Below are 21,740 nucleotides of genomic sequence, written 5' to 3' on the forward strand. Positions count from 1 at the left end.
TAGTCAGCCTGCAGTAAAGCTAATGATGTCAGTTTAGCCATGGGAACCTCAAATTGATTTCCAGTCTAATCACCACTCCATGGGAAACAGTGTGTAGGGGGGGGGTTGTGCTTTTCTCGAAAATGTTTAGATCTGTGACGAATCATTCTACTTCCTGTTTTCAGGTTAGATGAAGAGTTTCACACTTTCACTGTTAAAAACATCCCAACCTTGGGTGCCTCTGGGATTAATTGAGCTGATGATCTGATGGGACATTCTTCCTGGATTCATACAGAAATTATTACTTTGAGATGACCACTGTGAAACAGCCAGGGCATTCATAGTCTTTACTCTTCTTTCTATCCTTATAGGATCATGTAAATTTTAATAATTCAGAGAAATCATGATCGCATCTCCTCGTCTTAATTCCTTATGGTCGCCCCATGTCCTTCAAACCCTCAGGCCTGATCATTCTCTAGCTTTTCTTCTGTGAACTGTTCATCCTCTGTTCTGTCACTAGCCTTTCAGACTCTAATTAGAGAACCTCATACACGTCTCTACCTGCTACATCTCCACCAGCAGCAGCATTTTGACTCTCACTGCTACAATTTTGCAACTCCCTCCTGCTATGTAGTTTAGCAGATTAGTCCACCCACAAAACAATTTACTGCTCGAACTCTGTTCTTCAGTGAATTATGTTCAGTTGTTTCTGCTTTTAATTTTGGAGATCATAGCTATCACAGAACATTAATAATATACAGCTTTCTGCAAATAGTAAACATTGATGAAAACCCCCAAATTGCAGGACACTGCATTGACCTTCAAAATGCAGTTCCAGTTTTTATTTAAGGGGGTCAAAACATTGCGTGTAAATTGGACACAGTGGGGTGCACTTCCTTATAATAAAATTGGCACAAGGTCAGCATGTTCGTTGCTAGAAGTTATTTCATTCCATTCACTTGTTCTGATTGGCTTGTTGGGGTCAAAATGTGTGGGGCTTGCATGTTTCTTTGTGTCTGTTTTGTCTTGGTACTCTGGCTTCCTCCCACAGTCTGTGTGGCATCAGGTTAATGAGTGATTCTAAATTGTTGGCTGTAGGTGTGTATGAATGGTTGTCTGTCTCTCTATGATCTGTAGCATACTGGCACATCTCACCCCATTGCTGTAACCCTGAACTGGATAACCAGAACAAATTGCATGGATGAATTGATGGATAGATGGATAAATAAAAAATGATATGCTTGAAAAAGCTGCTACAAAAAGTATTTCACAGATTTTGGCTGCTTCTATTATACTGGAATATTTAGTATTCGTAATATTAGCCTTCCTAAGCTACTATATTGGGCTTTCTTTCAATTTCTTTTAATTTTTCATCCATCTGTATAAACACAGTTTGAATTTGCTACGATAACTGCAGGAGGCTTCGTCTCTACTTCTTGATTTTGAAGGGTGAGCTTCCATCTTTAAACTCTAGAGGCGCTGTAGGAGCTTTTCCACCGGAAGTACCTCATGTCTGCTCTATTGTGGTGAACTTTCACCTTAGGCTGTGCACGCTGGAAGAAATGGAAACTCAGTGAAGCAACGTGGGCAGGGATATATTAAACAATTATTTCTTGAATTTAGTGTCGCTGAAGCTTTTCCCCCTCATCTTTTGTTCCGCCTGGACTTAATAATCCGACTCGTCAACGCGCCTAAAAGGTGAGCACCTCCTGTCTGTGAAAATGTGAGTTTGTTTACAAGCTGCTGACGGTTCACAGTGAAGCTAACTGTCCTGAAAGTAGCCCAATATTTTTTCTTGTGGATTTAACATCGTATGCTAATTCATTTGGCATTTTCATCTAACAAGTGTGTCTGTTTTGTAAACCTGAATGCTTTAAAAGCTAATTTTAAGCTAGCATTAGCCCAGTAGAACGATAACAAAAAAAATGTATCCTGTAGAAGTCGCAGGAAAAAAGCGAGACTCGCAGGAAAAAAGCGAGACTCTCAGGAAGTAAATAAATATAATTAACTATCATAGGATCTAAGCTGTAAACAATCAGAGGAGGGGAAGAGACAGTAATGTTAACTCAGCCATTGCTTTGTCACAGATGGGGAAGGCGCCGAAGAAGAGGAGCCTTGCTGACAAGGTGCGAAAGACCAAAACCTCCTCTGAGATCAAAAACAACCCGTTTGAGGTGAAAATCAACAGAAAGAAATTTGATGTCCTCGGGAGAAAAAGCAAGCATGATGTGGGTCTGCCCGGTGTATCTCGATCCAAAGCCGTCAATAAGGTAAGAGACAGCCCCTATTATGCTTTAATGAACTCACCTGACCTTGTGTTCAGGTGTGAGCTCACATTAGAGGGATTTGCTGATGCTCAGTACTGTTTTATTAAATTGTATTCCTATTTTTGGAAAGACCAGTTACACTGCATTGCGCGACCGTCAGTGCTGAAAACTATTTATCTAAACATCGTGTAAATAATATATGAATTTAACTATTAACTATATCTTTTTATGCTTTGTGTCTGGCATCGGCGTCCCTGCATTGATGGTATGAAAGATTCCCGTTTTCAAGTCCTAAACTGAAGACTTCCTGCTAACTTGACCTTTAACTTGACAGTTAAAGGCTTTTCTTACCTGTTTTGTATATAAGCTCTGCTGCTTAAGCCAAAATCTCCAAAGATCCAGAGAACTTGAGCCACAAACTTTTCTGTTCTGGCAGCCTTTGCTCACAGCTCGCTGTACTTTTAACACTATCTGTGCTGTGAAGCCGGTTGCTCACACAGTCATGCTGGGAGAGGGACTTTCTGCAGGAGTCACTGAGAGGGTTGTAAGAACAGAGAGAACCGTGAACCGGTCTAAATACAAGCAGAAGTGCCAAGAAAAGTAAAATCTTCATCATTTGTTGTTTCTAATTTGTGTGATTATTATTTTTTGTTTTTTAAATTGATAGGGTTTAGGCAGCTTGTAATTAATAAGCAGTTCTTTTTTTTAATTTATAGAGAAAAGAGACCCTGCTGAAGGAATACAAACAGAAGAACAGATGCAGCAAATTTATTGACAGACGTTTTGGAGAGTATGACACCAAGATGGCACCCGAAGACAAAATTCTCCAGAGGTTCACGATGGAGAGACAGGTCAGTGATGCGATGTGTTTATTGCTGCCTGAAAGGACACATTGATCATCAGGTTGTGAAATAAAGAATAGATAAAATAAGCCAAGCATTTAGTGATTAACATGATTTCTTTCTTTTTTGTGTGTGTTACTTTCATCATTGTGGATATAGCATCAGTCGTTTACTTAATCAGTGTGCACATCCTCCATAACTCATTTGATTTGCTATAAACCAGTCATGATGTGATTCAAGTCCAGACTTGAGAAGTTTAACAAAAAAATTGCATTTAACTTTTTGTGAATTTCAGACTTTTTTTTTCTTTTTTCCAATTTAAAAAAAAAAAAAGTCTTGTCACTTCCTATTTATGGCCTGAAATGTTGATTCTAGACCTCTTAGTGAAAGAAACGCCTTGAATATACAATCTGACAAGGACACAAACAGCTGGAGACATGACAGCTGAGTAGTTGTTCCTATCAAACTTATTTTAAACTTTGCCGCATGCGTAGATGGTGCATTGTAACGTAAAGCTCAGGTTTGAGGACCCATTCACTGTGTGATGATGAAATTTACATAACTCCCTAGTGGACTCAAAAATGATAGAAGTAGAGTCGAGGCTTAAGTGACCAAAAATCTGGTGCATTCTTAAAAAGAGGAAGTATACAGGCCAGCTCTGGACTGGTCAGAAGACCACAGAAGAAGAGTAAAATAGAAGATTATTGAATTCTATTGAAACCCTTCATAGAATTCAATAAACAGAAGATTATTGAATTCTTCTGTTGCAGGAAAAACGGCTCATCTAGTCAAGCCAAGAACGCTCGTTTCTGCTTCCAGTGTTAGGCTGCAAAATCAGTGCTGTGCCTCAAAGTGTGGATTAATAATGACCCAAAAGAAACATCAGAAACACCCAAGACTGTCTGAAGGCAAAGACTTTGATTATGGTCACATAGCCTACTGATTTCATGCCATCTGTGTGTGCTGTTTACTTACTAAAGAGAAAACTGGATACACAAAGACCCACAATTGCGCAGCATCTGAAGGTGGCTTCAGTAAAGGCCTGACAGATCAATTTTTAGTTTTTCTAATTCCTTTAGAGCCTGTATAAACTAAATGCAGTTTATTCTTCATTGCAGCCTTGGCTCACTTCTAATCTATCACAGCATAATAACGTCCGTGTTTAAATACTTGTTGACCTAACTGGTCATGTTAATACTAGACTTACAGACAAAGATTTGTCACTTCTTTTGTCCAAGCTGCATAATTAAAACAGTGAAAATAAACTGGCTTGTGCACAGATGTACCAAACCTACACCTTCTGTTACTTTGTATTTTATTATTAGCGCGTCCATGAGAAGAAGGACGTGTACAACCTGAATGAGGAGGAAGAGCTGACTCATTACGGCCAGTCTTTGGCTGAAATGGAGAAATTCAATGATGTTGTGAATAGCGATGATGAATCAGAAGAAAAGGGTCTATTGTCTGGTGAGTGCCAAATGAATGGATTTTTTCCACATCTACATGGTTCTTATATTCTTGTTGTACCTTGAATCCATTTTCATTTAAATACTTTGATATTTTAATAGTCACTGTTTGTTATCCTCCAGATAAGCTCACCTTGATATGGGGGGAATTAATGTTAATTAATTTTCCTGCATATTCCCAAACATGTTGCCCATCTTTTTTCATTCCCAGCCCACAGCTTGGAGTGAACACAAGTGTTATTATAGATGACAGAGCTGGCATTTATTAGTGACATTATTTTTCTTTCACACCTAGCTGAGCTCACTGCGTCCCACTTCGGAGGAGGTGGTCTCCTCAGGAAGAAGTCATCGGGGGAGGAGGAGGAGGGAGGCCAGAGGGCAAAATCCAGGCAGGAGCTCATTGAAGAGCTCATCCAGAAGTCCAAGCAGGAGAAGGTAAGGCTTCGGTCCTGCTGATGGATTTTTTTCCATGCTGCCTTTGTTTGCCATATTGTTGCAGATTACAGACTTTGCTAAACTGGTAAGGGCTGATGTCTGGGGCTTGTTCTCAGAGGGAACGCCAGGTGCAGAGAGAGGAGGCCCAGGAGCTGACCGAGAAGCTGGATCAAGACTGGAAGAACATACAGTCTCTGATGGTGAAAAAGACGCCCAAAGCTGACAAACAGGAGGAGAAACCCAAAGTAGGAATACACAAATGAGTCTGCAAAAAGACCATTCCACCCAGATGTGTGTGTGTGTGTGTGTGTGTTTGTTTGTTTTTTGTAATAAATACCTTTTGCTTCATGTTTGCGTTTTCTAGCTGGAGGAATATGACATGATGGTCAGAGAGCTCGGCTTTGAGATGAAGGCTCAGCCCTCAGAGAAGATGAAAACTCCAGAGGAGCTAGCCAAGGAAGAGAGAGAGAAGCTGCAGAAACTCGAGGTACATTTGCTCTGTGGAGATTTGCCTTGTTGTCTGCAGCTCTCAAGCACTTTGATGTTAATCGCCTGATCTTTTGTTTTTTTTTCCTTTTTAATTGAAATCAGGTTTTATTCTCAGTCTTTAAAAAGAGAAAATACCTCTTGATAGACGCATCATTTTAACGCAAAGACATCACTGTCCCAATAAATCGAGCGCTCAGCTAACAGGAGCCACGTAGAAAAGACACTGGAAAGCCACATTGTAGCCTTATACGATGCAGCTCTTACATTTTGACAGGAGAAGTAGCTTCTTGCTCTTATGACAGTCACGTCAAAGGCAGTATTCAAATGCGGTTTAACCTTGTGAGATCTAAGTACTGTAATCCTTAACCCCTTCCCTATCCTATCAGAATCTGTGATTAGTTTTTCTCCTTTCAAAAGTTTTCCCCTAAGTTTGGGAATCATGGGACAATGTAACAGAAACCAATAACTGTACAGGTTTTCCAAAAGAAGCAGCTTTGCTGTTCTCCAGATTGCAGGGTTTTGAGTTACAGTCACCTGAGATCGCCTTGAGATTTTACTTTAATGGTGAATTTAATTAGAAAAGTAATTGATAACGACCAGTTGCCATCATCTGATCTTTCTACAGGCTGACCGTCTCAGGAGGATGATGGGAGAGGAAGTTGTGGAAGGTGCACAAAGTCAGATTCACTTCTCTGCTGATGACCTCAATGACGGCTTCATTCTGGATAAACATGACAAGAAGACTCTGGCTTATCAGGTGTGAGACGACACAATGCAGAACAGTTTTGTTACTTTGGGTTATTCCTCCTAGTATGACTGTTGATTTTTATCTTAATGTGTTATTCCTGTACATAGGATGGAAAATGGAACATGGGGGAGGAGGAAGGAGAGGAAGAAGAAGATGAGGCTGAAGATGAAGATGAAGAAGGAGAGGGCGAGAGCAATGAGGAACAGGAATCGGATGAAGAGGAGGATGAAGTTGAGGAAGAAGAAGAAGAGGAGGAGGAAGAAGAAGAGGAGGGAAGTGGTGAAGATGATGGCCACTCAGATCTCGAGTCTGAGCAAGAAAGCGAAAATGAGGAGGAGGAAGAGGCCAGCCCCAAGCCGAAGAAGACTCTCAGCAAAGAGGAAGTGAAGGCCCAGCAGGAGGCAGCCAAAGCAGAGCTCCCATACACATTTGCTGGTACCAGAATTTATTACTCATTAAAAAAAAAAGGCAGATTAGTGTCATGTTTAGTTATAGTTAGTTCTTTCCCTTACAAAATATCCAATACTGTATTGTTCTTCTTCTTCCTCTCACAGCCCCTGAGAGCTACAACGATCTGAAGGATATGCTACGTGGTCACACCTCTGACAACCAGCGCCTCATTGTGGCCAGAACTCAAAAGAGCAACCACCCCAGTTTGGCTGTAGGCAATAAACTCAAACTGCAGGTACAGTTACAGAGTTGGATGCACATGTGTGATGAGTCGGCAGCTTTCACCGTTATGTGACTTCACAGAGCTCTCTCTGTTCCAGAAACTTTTTGGCTTTCTGTTGGAGTACATCGGAGAGCTGGCCACTAGGAGTCCACCTGAACTTAGCACCATTGATAAGCTCATACCGTGAGTTCAGAAAGAGGCTTCAAAATATTTAGTCCTTGACATAAATACATTTCTTTACCTTTTGCAAATCTCTCTGCAGCGAGGTGTACGCTCTGTGCCAGATGTTTCCAGATGCAGCCTGTAAGGCTATGCAGAGCATCCTCGGAGATGCCGCTCATAGCATGGAAGAGACGCTTGAGGTCAAAGGTCACGCAGCTTTCCCTACACTAGACATGGTATGAATTACTTACTTTGATTGTGGTAAATGTTTGATGTTCACCGTGGTGTTTATAGATTATAGAAATGTCAGCTCATTCAGGGACTGACTGATTCGTAGGCCTGCGCCATTCTCGCTTCAGGTAGAATCAATGCTTGAATCAATGTTAAGACCTTCCAGTGTTATATAAAGAAAACTAGTGATTCATCTTTAAGCAAGCATGTGGTGGATAGAGCTTCTTACAGTTTAATTTCATCCCAGCTGATTTTGATCAGTGCTTGTACCGTGACCTCTTAACACACTACACAGAACTTTTAACCCAGCTGCATTGTGTGTGTGTGTGAGTGAGTAATACTGCCATGTTAGTCATGAGCAGTGTTGGTCAAGTTACTTGAAAAAAGTAATCAGTAATTAATTACTGATTACTTCCCCAAAAAAGTAATCCCGTTACTTTACTGATTACTTATTTTCAAAAGTAATTAATTACTTAGTTACTTAGTTACTTAGTTACTTTTTAAAAACATGATTTACAACCTGAATAGGTGATAAAGTGATAGATCTTTCAGCCCAATTCTACTTTTTCTACATAATCCATCATACAAAATGTAATCAAATGGAAAAGTCTCTTTTTAAAACTTGTTTTGTTAGTTTTAATCTTTCAACTTTATGCATGAAGCAAAATTTTAATTATATGCACCATTCTCTGACTGGAAGAAATTAGTTTAACATTTAAACCTATTTTCTGCACATTCCAGCAGCTACATAATATATAAATATATAAATATATATATATATATATATATATATATATATATATATATATATATATATATATATATTAGGGGTGCAACGATACACAAAATTCACGGTTCGGTTCGGTTCGATACTTTGGTGTCACGGTTCGATATTTTTTCGATACAAAAAAAATGTTCATGCCTTTTTATTAATTTGTCATTTATTAAATTTTCACGGCACATTCTGCACCACATCTCTGTGCGTTCATCATTTGTTTGAAGCCAGCTCACCTCCTGCAACCACTTTTCAGAGAATACGCGCTTCTTTTGTGGTTCGGACTCCTTCTGACATTTCTTTGGAGGTGGAGGAACATCACAGTAACTGCTTAAAGGAGCTTCTTCGACATCTTTAAGAGTTCTAAACAAATGTCTGTCCTCCTGAAAATCTTATGTACGCAAACACGCGTTGCAACTTCTTATCTTGTGCGGGTTTTTATTTTGACAGCGAATGCGCACCTGCGGACCACTTATGTGCAGCCCTGGTTATTTAGCTCGTCATATTGCAGCCACAGAAATTCTTTTGTCCATGAAACCATAAAGCTGCACTTTCTTTTTTCCTTATAGTCTGATTTGTCATAACCTTTCCGTTTTGTGGTAAGCTTTTCTTTGGCTGTCACTTCTTCACGCTGACCTGTCTTATTTGGCTCAGCAGAACTAAAATATATATCCTGCTGCTTTTACACACGCACTAACATAACGCTCAGCGATTCTCTGCGCGATCAACCTCTCACATGTTTAAGCTGCGGGAGATTTCACTTGTCATGTTTGCATAGTAAGCTAACGATTGATAAGACGATGTCAGAGGAATTGGTGCGCAAATTATCATCACTCACCAATCAGTACTGTCGCTCTCTATACACAGTTCACGCGATTGCAAAGTGAAAGCAAAAAACAAGCGCAAATTCAAACGCGATTTCAGTATGTCACATATTGACAGTGGCCGATGCCAATGACATAATTACCCAGCTACATTTCCAAAAGAATGCAAAAGCATTGACATATATTTTTCCTTCCTAGGATAGGCCGACGGGCAGGGCAGAGATAGATTTTGGTAGCCCGACTGGAAAAAAGCCCCGTCGGGCTAGCGATTTTGCGAGCCCTGTATCTGATTGAGGAATCACTCATCTTTGGAAAAGAGAGTTTATTATGGAGAAATGTCTCTTTCCAAAATAAAAGCTATACTATACGCTTCTTCTGGGCTATATTCTCAGCAGCATATTAAACATATCAGGTCCCCATAAGGAGAATCGTGTGCTAACGGCTGTCTAAATGACTCGGGTAAAGTTTGTAGCATGCTGCTTGTTGTTTTTCTCTGCTTCCACTTGTCTTTGCACTAGGATGATGTCGGAGTAAATGTGCAGTCATATTGGTTGTGTTCCCACTAGTGCTGTCAGCGTAAATCTGAAATGACATTAACGTCACAACACGGCAAATCTCCGTTAACGAGCTACCGCGGATCACCTCATGAGTGGGGCTGGAAGACGTCAACACATTAACGAGCTAACTGCGCTAACACACTAGTTCCCACCAATTGAGCATTGCTGGCACATCCAACATACTGTTTTACTTTTGTCCATGACAGGCTTACCTTCAGGGTCATACATCACATGAAAACCAAAATAGTTCCAAACGCCAGATCTGAATGAGGGTGGGGGAGGTTCAATTTGCCATGTTGCAACTAGCCTAGCTTCTGTCTCGCTAGCTTGCCCTGCGCTCAGTGAATCTGTGTTCGACTACTCCGCCTAGGCTGCACTGTCGAGCGCAGATCCACTGAGCGCTCAACACAGACAGCATCATCAGAAGGAAAGTTGATAAAATAAATTAAAAATGTTGTATCGTTCGATACATATGCGTACCGAACCGAAAGCACTGTATCGAACGGTTCGATATCGATACGAGTATCGTTGCACCCCTAATATATATATATATATATATAAAGACTAGCGGTCCTTTTGCTCTATTTTCACCTGTAAAGCAGGAGTAGAGTAGGCGGAGGTTTATCCTGGTGCAGGTGTGCAGCGGTCAGTGGAAGGATACCGCAGTTTCTCTGTGAGTTTCCCATTACGTCATAGCTACTCGGCGCTTGCTTGGAAGTTTAGGAGTTTTTTTTCGCTGTAAAAAGAAGTTTTCTTCCCACGCACAGCGGACACTAATGTTTTTGTCACTTTTTACGGAATCAAACTCAAAGTAAGGTCAGTACTTCCACGCTTTAAACGCTGCACGCTCATACTCTCTCCCGCACTCGATATATGATCCATTGTTGATCTGCACACAGCTGTTGTCACGAACGTTGCACACGCTTACGTCACTGTCATGAGACATTCTCGCAAGAAAATCACGGTTTTAGTAACGCAGTAACGCAGCGTTCCTACGGGAAAGTAACGGTAATCTAATTACCGTTTTTGCAATAGTAATCCCTTACTTTACTCGTTACTTGAAAAAAGTAATCGGATTACAGTAACGCGTTACAAGTAACGCGTTACTGCCCATCTCTGGTCATGAGAGGCTGATTGAAAGTACTGGTTCTAAAATATATATATTTCTAAAGAGCAGGTAGATTCTCTCTATATAATCCGTTAAATTAGTATCATTGTCTCTGAATGATGGATTGAGCAGTGGCCCATTTCCTGTTGTGGGGATCATTGTGTGTAGGGATGGGTACCGGTATCCGGTGCCATGATGGCACCGGTTCTGACATAAACGCTAGTAACCAGACCGAAAAGCAGCGCACATTTCGGTGCTTTATTTCGGTGCTTTTTTTTCCTGAGCTGTGATACACTTTAGATTCTAGCCAATCATTTTACGTTTCCGAGGATAGTAGGCGGGCCCAGGTACGTACGTTCTTTTAGAGCAGAGCTACAGATTAAAAGTGCCCGAGGCGAAGCGGTCAAAAGTCTGGCTGTACTTCACAGCAAAATGTGCAAACTCAGCAGCCTGCAACAAGTGCTTTAAGCTGATACTGTGATACTGTCAAAGGAGGTAACACCTCAAATCCGATGAAACACCTGGCGACACATAGCATTTTGTTAAAAGCCGAGAAATGCGCCGTATTTGATAGCTTGCTGCGAGACCTCACACCGAGCACATCTACTGCGGGTGTGGTGCCTGTTATCGGACCGGAATTAGCAAAATCCCCCAAAAACCCGAAGAGGAGAGTCCTGGCCCCTAGCCCTGCCAGTGTAGCAGAAATGATGACGGGTGATGATGCAGCAGCAGCCGTTCTTCTCTGCGTGAGTAGCTTAATGTTGTTCGTGTGTAATTTACGTTGAGTAGGCTAACCACGTTATTACATTAATGCATGTAAGGTGAACTAGCAAACATCATCATAGCTCCATGCAGCTGTCTTCTTGTTTGATGGCAGATACTCCCTTCACCCTGGCCAAAAAAGCTAAAATGACCAAAGAAAAAGTGGAAAACAGTTAAACATGAGAGGTTTTTGGACAAAGTTTGTGTTTTTTTCCATTGTTTAAGCACTGCTTCCAGCCAAGAATGATACCATATATGCCCCATAGCTGCAGAAAAGGCTAACATTGTTATCTTTTTACAAAAAAACAGCTGAACATGAGAGGTTTTTGGACCTATTGTTTGTTCTCCATTCTTTAAGCACCGGTTTGAGCACCGTTTAAGCACCAGCACAGTTTCAAAAGTACCGGTTTGGCACCGGTATCGGATAAAACCTAAACGATACCCATCCCTAATTGTGTGTCAGGCTATGATGATGAGTAGGCCACAGTGGTTGCACTGAAAAAAAGTTTAGCCTGGTTTAAATAGTTTCTTTAGTAGTTTGATTTAGTTTTAGTTTTTTTTAGATGAAAAATCAATCTGCACTGTAAATATGGCTCACTAACCCACTGCTGTGATTAAAAGGGGAATAAAATGAGAGTTGACTGCTGATCTGTCTAAAGGCCTGTTATTTGTGCTTCCGTCGCTCAGTCATCCCTCACAGTAAAAGCCAGCAAGGCATCATTCACGCTTACTTTTTATCAGATCCTCTCTTTGCTCATCTGATTCTGGCAACTCAACAATCAGACACTGTTCAAACTGATATTAGTCAAAATGTAACTAGGACTGTGTAGAAGTGCAATTGTTTTCTTAAAAGATTTAATAGACGTTTAACATTTGATGTGTTACATTCAGGATTTAAGTGAATGCTTTGACTTATTTCTTGGACTTTGTCCCGGATGTTTTTAAAGTAGGATTATTAAAAGGAATTCTCTAATGTAAAGACACTTGTTATTGTTTATGTTGCACCTTCATTTGTATATTTCCTTCGTTTTTAAGCTCATCTACCTTAAGGTGACAGCCCTGCTGTTTCCTACCTCAGACTTCAGGCATCCAGTTACAACTCCAGCACTGCTTTTCATCAGCCAGGCTCTCACCAAGGTACACACAGACATTTTAATATTTTTACATATCTTTTAATATCTGTGTTGTTTGAGCAGTTTGGGATCTTATCAAGTGTTGAACTTGCCTAGCTGCTACCCTGTGTGTGTGCGCGTGTGTCATTAATTACTTTTCTGTGTGGAACTTCAGAAAGCAGTTGCTGTTAAATGTCAGGAGGCCATCACATTGAATCCTGGTAGTCCTTTCTATGTTACCAACAGGCATACACGAACACACGTGCACATATTTTGACACGAATGCTTACCCACACATCACATGAGGCTTATCCTGAAATGGCCCCTGACCTCCTAACTGTACATCAAAATTGTTTCTGGGTTCCAGAAACACTGAGGACCCTCAGTGAGTGCATGGTCCTACAGGGATAGGAAACATGCAAACATGTGTATGCTTATATTCTGACTCACCATTCTAGTCTGACATTCTATACTGTAATTAACTGACCTGTCAAATGTACAAATCTATATGAGTGTGGGTTTGTATAACATATTTGTATATGCGATTTAGATATTTCATTTTATTTCTACAAACTTTCATCAAGACATGTCTTCTCATGTAGGAGGAAATAGGCAGCACATACACATGCATACAATCTTTATAGTATGACGATTACCCTTAGAAAAGTGGTCCAAAGGCATAGTGTTGCATGTTGATATTTTAATTCAAACATGGTATTAATCTCATGCAGATTTGGTTGTTTTAAAACATATCCAATTTGTCCTTTTTAAAAAAAAAAAAAAAAATTATGCAGTTTAATGTCTGTTTGCATTCTGAAATGAAAGCATAGTACAATTAAGTAATTGGAGTTAAAAAAGAAACCAGGGAATTAATTTATAGACCAAAATGTTTTCTACATTTTTGAATCATCAAAGTCCCCTTTGGCAGATATAATAGCTGAACCCACATGTGGCTTTCTTTCTAAAATAGAAATCAAATGTTCTTCCCATAGCTGTTGCAGAAGTTCCCATAAATGTGTAGCACTTGTAGGTTACTTTGCTTTCACTCTTCTGTCCAGTACATCCCAAACCAGCTCGAAGGAGTTTAAGTCTAGAGAGTGTGCTGGCCACTCTGTTTTAAAGTTTACCACTTTGTTCTTTTTCCTGAGGTAGTTCTGTCATAGCTTAAGCTGGGCAAACACTGTGCGATTTTTTTTCAGTCGCGTTATTCAGCTTCTGCTCAAACTGTACGATTGACTCGCAGGGGTTAGAAGTTCATAGGTCACAATGCAGAGTCTCACACTATACGGCCCGATGCTCTGATGCGACCTGAGTGCTCACACTGTGCGTCCATAAAAATGAAGGTTATACCAGAAATTCTGTCGCTCGCTCTCCCTCTCTGTCTTTCACTCACACAGACACGCACACCACCGCCATCAACTTTGCTAAATTGCTAATGAAAAACATTGATCAGGCAGCTGTGATTGAGCAGCACTGTAGATCCAACTATTTTCACGGTTGTTGTGGTCGTGATAATTTTGTGAGGCCACATCGAAAAGGCTCGAATGAGCTTTCCAAAGTTCTACAAGTGCCTCCATTGCTTGTGTCCAGATCACACGCTGCACTGCCGTGCTGCGCCGTCTTTTTCACTGACATTTATGTGTTTGCGCGTGCGCAGTGTGAGCAGCTGTGGTGACACTCTCACGACGGTCGGACCAAGCGATTGATGATTGGGAGCTGGTTGTGAGGTGTTAATCGCTTCTCGTTACCCCACGTATACATGATGCACGACGCACAATGAAGGCCAGAATCGGGCCGATCACCAAAACGGTCGCACGACTGAAAAATCGTCTCAAAATGGGCCAAAAATCGCACAGTGTAAGCCCAGCTTTAGACTTATGTTTTGGGTCATTATCTTGCTGTAGGATGAACCCGTGACTAACTAGGAGCATACCAGAGGCTACAGCATGGCGCTGCAGAATGCTGTGGTAGCCTTTCGGTCCATAATACCTTTTCCAGTCTTCAGTAGTCGAATGGCTGTGTTTCATGGCCCAGGCAAGCCTCTTTTGTCTTGTCCTGTCAAACCTGCAGCTCTAAGTGTTCTCTTCACAGTTGAAATTGAGACTTGCTTAGTACGACCACTATGAAGCTGTAGCCTACAGCACAAGATAAAAGAGTCAATTTGGAAAAGAAGGATCACCACCTGAAAAATGTATTTTAATTTCACTTAGGCTTAAGCAAAAAGAAAATGTTTAAACTACAATTCTAAACAGGTAAAAATCAGAAGTTAAATCAAAATAATATTTAGAATAGACCTGTTCAAAATGCCAAATATACACTAGATGACAATCTCTCTTTTCATTGTTCTTGCTAGAATTGTACCAAATAGACATTTGCATTTGACGGTTGCAAATTAACCAAATGCATATATATCTGAATTAATTTAGCATAGCGTTAGTAAACTTTTCCAAAGATCATGAAATGATGAGGTCCAAAGTCCATGCTCCTTGTTATGTGAAAATTCTGTAAGTTATTTGAAACAAATATGTGTTTGAGTTTGACAAACGCATGGTCTGTGTGTTGACACAGACCATGTGTCCCTACTGCGGTCCTGTTCTAAGCGTGATTTGTCGTTTGAGCTCATCAAGATGCTGAAGTGTTATATATCAAGTTTCCTGGGATTGAAGCTCCAATCTTGCCTGTTGCAAAATTTCAGCCACGGCTTTTTTTGGTTTTTGTATTGCGACATTTGGTCACGACACCAAAGGTTCCCTCTCCAAGGAACGCTTCTACCTTGTAGTGCTTTCCCAAAATGCTCCCAAGGATTTGTGGGCTGACATGTTGTAGTGTTCTTGCTGAGCAAATTCAACTGAGTTTTTCTCTTTGAATTCAGTCTTTCAACCTTACATAAAATACCTTTTTACAACCTGTTTGCTCATTCATTGTTTTCTTTCCAGATCGGTCTCTCTGTGTGTACTACAGTAATCCTGAATCTTGTGTGCTTGTGTCTGTGTCTTGTAATTTTTCAGTGCCCAGTGAGATCATTACAGGACCTAACATCAGGTTTAGTTCTGTGCTCTCTGGGAGTGGAGTATGTCTCTTTTTCAAAGCGCTTCCTGCCTGAGCTCATCAACTTCCTGGTTGGGACGCTACACCTGGCAGTGCAGGACAAGGCATCTTTGGGTATGACACTTTTATACGGCAGGTATGCTTTGTTGAGGTGTGAAACTGACCTGACATACTCTGACATTGTGTTGCAGGTTACATTGTAGTGCCACCCTTCAGAGCATCAGGAAAATACAGCGATGTTTTAGTGCTGTCATCTTCAGAGTCCTGCAGGAGCTGGAACAAAAAAAGCCTCCCACTCTCTGCTACTCAGCAGCTGGACCTTGAAAACGACCCTGATAGAGATACCCACAGGTAAAACATGACCCTGCTTGTTCAGTCAAGTCTAGTTCAATGCTTCTTTAATTCTTAAACAAGCACTGGGCGTCATTAAAATGGTCCAATACAAATAATCGCTGTGGCTGTTCTATGTAGATTAGAAAATATCTGCATTTATCCCTAAAATTATGAAATTAAGTGTTATAAAAAATGGACAGCAGCTTAGCTTAATAATATGAATACAATATAGATACTGTACAGTAGAGTTAGCTGTAAAGTAGTGAGGTGAAGTAAGGTTTTCCAAAAATCAAAGCAAACAAACAAGAAACCCTCCACAAACAGATGAAACCAGTGTAACTTTGGACATAAATCAAGATGAAATATCTCGGTTGGTTTTGAAGGGTTAGTGAAGTTAGTTGAATTATAACACTGGCAACATCTTTTAGAAGAGTTGGGGGTAAGTTGTTCTTAATGAAAGTGCTGATTTAAAGTCATTCAGTGAGACCGTTGCTGTAATTTGGCAAGGAGAAGACAAAACTGCAGCCAATAGACTGTATTAGCCTTTTCCATTAGCCGATGTGCCATGCTGCATGTGAATAATCCTAATAAAGACCTTTAGAGGGGAAGAGTGACGAGCAGAATTACGTTTGATCATCACCTGTTGCCAGCCGAGTTGTTCAGCTGTTTTCCAGCTGAGACTCCAACCACAAAACCTCCTGGTAAGAACATGGAGGATGGATGCAGACACGCGGTTTATGCCAAAATAAAATAATTTCTTTGTTAGAGAAGCCGAATAAAACAACAACAACAACAAATCTGTAAATCTAGGAGTGCCATTGTTGACTATTGAAAGTGTAGTATGTATGATAAGCATGTAATAACAGAGATTAACACGTTCCTGGAGACAGTTATAGGCAGAGTGGGAGGACAGAGAGGGAGTGTGAGAAAATCCTTTGTCTTCTCCTTCACACTGTTCATGATCCGTTTGGATCACCAAAAAGGAAATAATTAGATTGAAAAAGAACGGAGCCACATTAAAAACAACAAAGTTAATTTGTTGTGTTTTTTTTTTTTTCTTTTTTTTTTTTTCCTGTAAGGACAAAACTGAAGCACACAAGCGTGCATTCATACGCATCTTCTCTGTAACTGGCTGCATGTTCCACAGTGCTAATGCAATTATTGTGTGATAAACATGCTCATTATTATTACAGCCACCGCTGTTTGCATCTGATAAACCTAAAATAGGCCTTCATACTTGGTTTACCTGCATACGCTGAGTGGCTCAGAGCTGATTTATCCACTTGTGTGAATTCGGATGAGTCGCCAGCACGGTTTCACACAGCAGCTGGTGTGTGGGCACAAAGCTAAGCTTCAGGCTTCAGCAGATCATGATTGTGCACAGTTTGTCAGAACATACATTTTTATTAATTCTAAACTAAAACGAATACTTATTAATGTATTGTAATGAGTGGTAATTATCGATAACATTTCATTAAACATGCAGAGACATAAATAGAGCAGCCACTGGTTGTATTTATGGGGGGAAATTTAAAAGCCTGCAAAATATGGAGGCCAAGTGAACTCTATAATGTCCTTCAAACCAGCCCTGAACCATTTCTGCAGTGGGCCTGCGATTGTTCTTGTGTCATTAGGGAATGCTGTTGCCATAAAGAGATGTAAATGTGAGGGGTATGGGTGAGAATAACATCCAGATGATGCTGGAGCCAGGGTTTCTACTTCCACTCGCCTTCTTCCCACTGCCGTCTTTTCCCATAAAAAGGACACATTCACAAAGATGTCCACGTGATCTAAAAGAAGGATACCATTGCAGTGAGATAATCAGTGTTTTCCACCTTAGCTTTAATTTCATGGCTGATATATGTATTATTCCAATTTATTCCTCAGTCAGTTTTGAGCCGCTAATATTTTGCTGTACAATTTACAAAGGGCAGGTCGTGTTTCCTAGTATTTGTGTTCTTAATAACTCAGAATGAGTCTTGATCAAATAGTACTCAGTGAGTCATCTTTAAATGCTGTGCCCTGGGGTCTGATCAAGTCCAGTTCCCCCACAGTGTTATATACGCCACTGCATGAGAGTCCCTCTGCTCAGTTTCATAGTCTAATTTCTGCATTCCTTGAGGCCGTACAGTGACACATGCACACAAGCAGCTGTGTGTGAAGAGGCTAGTGGGTGTGGTAATTACTGCTGGGTGATAAGGCAAGCGAGGATAGTGAGTGTACACTGAAGGCTAAAGGGTGTCTAAAATGTGTAAAGATGGAGGCGTGCAGTGTCACAGAAAATAGAGCTAATGCTTTTAGAGAGGTCAGTGACTCCCTGAAGTCTGGAACCCGTGGACGTCACCAAATGCTGCATTTCCTCCTTGAGATGGTCTGGAAGACGATTACCGTAGCTGCCTTCAGCTTCTTGTTTGTGGGTCTTTCTGCATTCAGTTTTGTATTTAATAACAAAACTGCCCTTTACACTTCAGAGTTCATGCTGCTGCTTCTATCAGCAGTTGCGTCATCAATAAAAACACAAGTGTCCCGGTTCCAAAAGCAGCCGTATATCCTACAGCCCGGCCTCGACCATGTTTGTAATTTGTAGTTCTGAGAGAATGAGGACTTTGATTGATCACTGACTTTTAATGTAGATCCACATGTCATTATTTATTTTAACACGTAAAATATCAGTGAAACACTAACTGGATAGGTTCATCCTTCTGATTGTGAGCCTTGGCTTTTGTAGTTCTGAGTGACATTTATAGACAGCAGGCAAGAGTTGTTTCGGACCATAAGGCGCATTAAGCAAAACAAAACAGTCAGATAAGTCAAACTTTCCTCAACTCATTCTTCTTGCTTCCTCCACTTCCGTGCCATTGATTCATTAATGTTAAACTCTCTCTGTTTTCATGGATGCCTGGATGTTAAACATAATTGTTGCACCTGGTTAAACGCTGATTGTTTTATTAAAGATGAAAGAATTTAGACAGTTTTTAACTCTCAATGATGCCACAGTGTTCGTTTGACTTTGGGACCTGAAGCGGACAGAGTTTAGGACCCAGATTACTCTTCGAGGCTCCTGACTACGGTAGCCGCAATGCTCAGACAATCCCTCAAGCCGTGCAGCTTCAGAGCTTACCAAAGTCGTACTAAAACATTTTTTTGACAGATTTTGTGCCGTGTACCACATAAAATTGGTTTGAGGTCCGTGAGCACAACCAGAATTCATACATAAAGCACACCGGATTATAAGGCGCACTGACGATTTTTGAGAAAATGTAAGGATCCGGAAAATACGGTACTTGTAAAATCAAATGTTGCGATCTGCACGTGCAGCAGTGTTTGAAAAGAAGTCATATGTGTGAAGTGAGAACTGAGCTTCAGGACCTGAGGTATATAGAGGCTAATTAACATGAGAAAAGTTATAAAACTGAAATGTTCATAATTGTGTTTTTTCACAGGTTAACGTGTTTGTCTACTTGCCTTGACCTGGTGAAGAGGTGCTGCTTGCTCTACAAAGACCTCCCCTCCTTCACACACATCTTTCAGCCAATCAGAACGCTTCTTTCAAAACATCTTTCCACCCAAACATTACCAGAGCCATTACAGGTTAGTTACAGATTTTTGCTGATTTTTTTGTTGTTGTTTTGTTTCTTTTTTTTTTTTTAAATCTTAATTGAATGAATTTTCTGTGTTTAGTAACAGTGTTTGTCATTGTCTTTGCAGGAGCTTAGCAGTGAGATCGTGGAGGCCATTAGCAGCACGCATGTGACTCAGAGTGCGCTTGTTTTTGACAAGAGAAAGCCTATTCCTCTGAAGCTGCTCACGCCCAAGATTGTTGAAGTGTAAGCACCAAAATAAATTGCTCATCCAAATCGAGCAGTTCAGATTGTTCAGGTAGCCAAAGATTTACGATGGATGTCTCCCCTCTTTTTTAATATTTTGTGTGCCATTTTTGGTTATTATCAGGCTGGACTATGGAAAGAAGCGTGGCAGCACCAGAGAGGAGAGAGAGAAGGAGCGACTAAAGCATAAATACAAGAGGGAGTTTAAGGGCGCTCTGAGAGAGATCAGGAAGGACTCACGCTTCCTGGCCAGGGAGAAGCTCAACGAGGTCATGAACAGGTGTGGATACAACTCCAGCATCCGTTCAGAAATGTTCATGCTTCTCTTAGTAGACGATTTAACTTTTACACATTCTGTGTTTCAGGGATGCAGAGAGAAAGAGAAAAGTGAAAGAGCTAATGGGCAGTCTGGCCACCCAGGAGGGAGAGTGGAAATCCCTGAAGAGGAAGAAGAAGTGAAATATTTAATCTCCACCAGTTCTCCCCATTGTCTGATCATTTTCAAATGGATCTCTCCAGTTCAGCTGTGGATCACATGTTTAAGGTTGAAATATATGGAATATACAGCTGAGAGTTCTCTGTCATGATTGCACACCATGTTATTACATATTCCAATGTAGGCGTTTGATGTGACAATTGGATACTGCTGTTGGAAGTGTCAGTCCACAAAGGAACAGAGGAGTGAATATTTTGCTCGCATTTTCCCTTTTTTAAAAAAAAACAGAAACCATCACAACGTTATGCTGTTGTGTGTGCTGTTAACAGTGGCTATACTTTTCCAATAAAGAAGGTCAGGGTTACTCCCACTATGATAAAATGTAAATAAATTTACAGCACATGGATCAAGCTGCATCAGTCTTCATTTTAAATGTTTAATGTTCTGCCGTATAAAACACCTGGAAACAGCTGCATGGTCTTCATATGAATGCAGTCTTGCACAAATTGAAAGGTTGTGGTCTTAGCAGGGTTATGGTAATAATTTATTACTTAGCAGCCTTTATTCATAAAAAGCTTAAAAACAAACTTTTATTATATACTAAATATGTATATTAAATATAACTGTTTTTGTTCACTGCAACATGGAGACACGAGGCTGTCAAATGTATCTTTACAAATACAGTCTGAGTGAAATGATTTGAGCGATTCTGAGAATCTTTTGACGATGCGGTTCTTGATGATCTCGTGGTTTGTCTCGCTGTGAGGGGATTTTAGAAATCAGGTCGCACGCATCACAGGACAGTTTAAACACTTTGAATTCAGACTGCAGCTGGGCAATTGACACAATACCAAGAACCTGAACAGGAAGAAGGTATTCAGATGATGTGGGTTGGTACACAGACGTTGCATGTATGGTTTGATTGGTAGGAAGACCTGAAATGTTGGTTAAAAGGGCTTCGGTGTGGTGTTTAGTGGAGATGAATTTTCTCTTTGAGTTATGTTCCTGTTACATGCAGACACGAACACAACAGCAAGATCTGCTCACGCCTTAGCCGATACAAAAGTTCATTCAGGACTCACATTAGCTTTGGAGCTGTCGTAGCCAGCGTAATATTTTGTTTGGATACATTTCTGCATTTTTCTTAAAAACATGCTCGCCCAGTAAATCCTAACCATCTCCAGAAGTGTATTAATGCTGGTGTCCAGCAGTGTTCTGGTCTCCATGCTTGCCCCCACCCTGCTGGTGCTTACCTTGTCCATTTGGGTCATTTTCATGCCCTCTAGCTGTTTCTCTGTTGATCTTTTTGCAAGCTATCATCACTGCCAGTCAACTACATGCTGATCTGAGAGTGCAAGGTTATTGTGCTTACTCCTGTGCACCTTTAGGGAGTCACACTTGCTCATGTATAATCTGTTGTCCTCTTAAACATTAAAGACAGCTGCTACCTAGATCCGTCTCCATGCTGTGCTGATAGGACGTCTGCTTTAGGAGGCAGACCAGCAACATCATGCCAGAGAAATCAGCTGAATTCTCTGGCTTTCTTTAGACTTTATTATTTAGATATGAGGTTTGATCAAAAATCGCAATCTAGCTGATTTCTGCTTGGAAACTGTGGACTCCTGGATTTAATTAAATTAAAATCTGCTCAGGGGTAGCTGGAGAT

The 21,740-nt window shown here is 40.7% G+C and overlaps 1 protein-coding gene across 1 annotated transcript; it reads left to right on the forward strand.

The window, feature by feature from the left end:
- The first annotated feature begins 1,491 nt into the window (after positions 1-1,491).
- Positions 1,492-20,480, forward strand: nop14 (NOP14 nucleolar protein homolog (yeast)). Its single transcript, XM_085167459.1, has 19 exons — positions 1,492-1,677; positions 2,067-2,249; positions 2,963-3,097; positions 4,414-4,555; positions 4,850-4,989; positions 5,106-5,234; positions 5,354-5,476; positions 6,104-6,235; positions 6,334-6,661; positions 6,781-6,911; positions 6,997-7,082; positions 7,162-7,297; positions 12,354-12,455; positions 15,439-15,592; positions 15,670-15,829; positions 19,255-19,402; positions 19,520-19,638; positions 19,763-19,918; positions 20,004-20,480. Exons 2-19 carry the CDS (start codon positions 2,067-2,069, stop codon positions 20,095-20,097), a joined length of 2,598 nt encoding a protein of 865 aa, XP_085023585.1. The 5' UTR covers positions 1,492-1,677; the 3' UTR covers positions 20,098-20,480.
- Positions 20,481-21,740: the final 1,260 nt, after the last annotated feature.

This window comes from Neolamprologus multifasciatus, chromosome 7, assembly GCF_963576455.1.
Source record: "Neolamprologus multifasciatus chromosome 7, fNeoMul1.2, whole genome shotgun sequence".
In the NCBI taxonomy this organism is placed as follows: Eukaryota; Metazoa; Chordata; class Actinopteri; order Cichliformes; family Cichlidae; genus Neolamprologus; species Neolamprologus multifasciatus.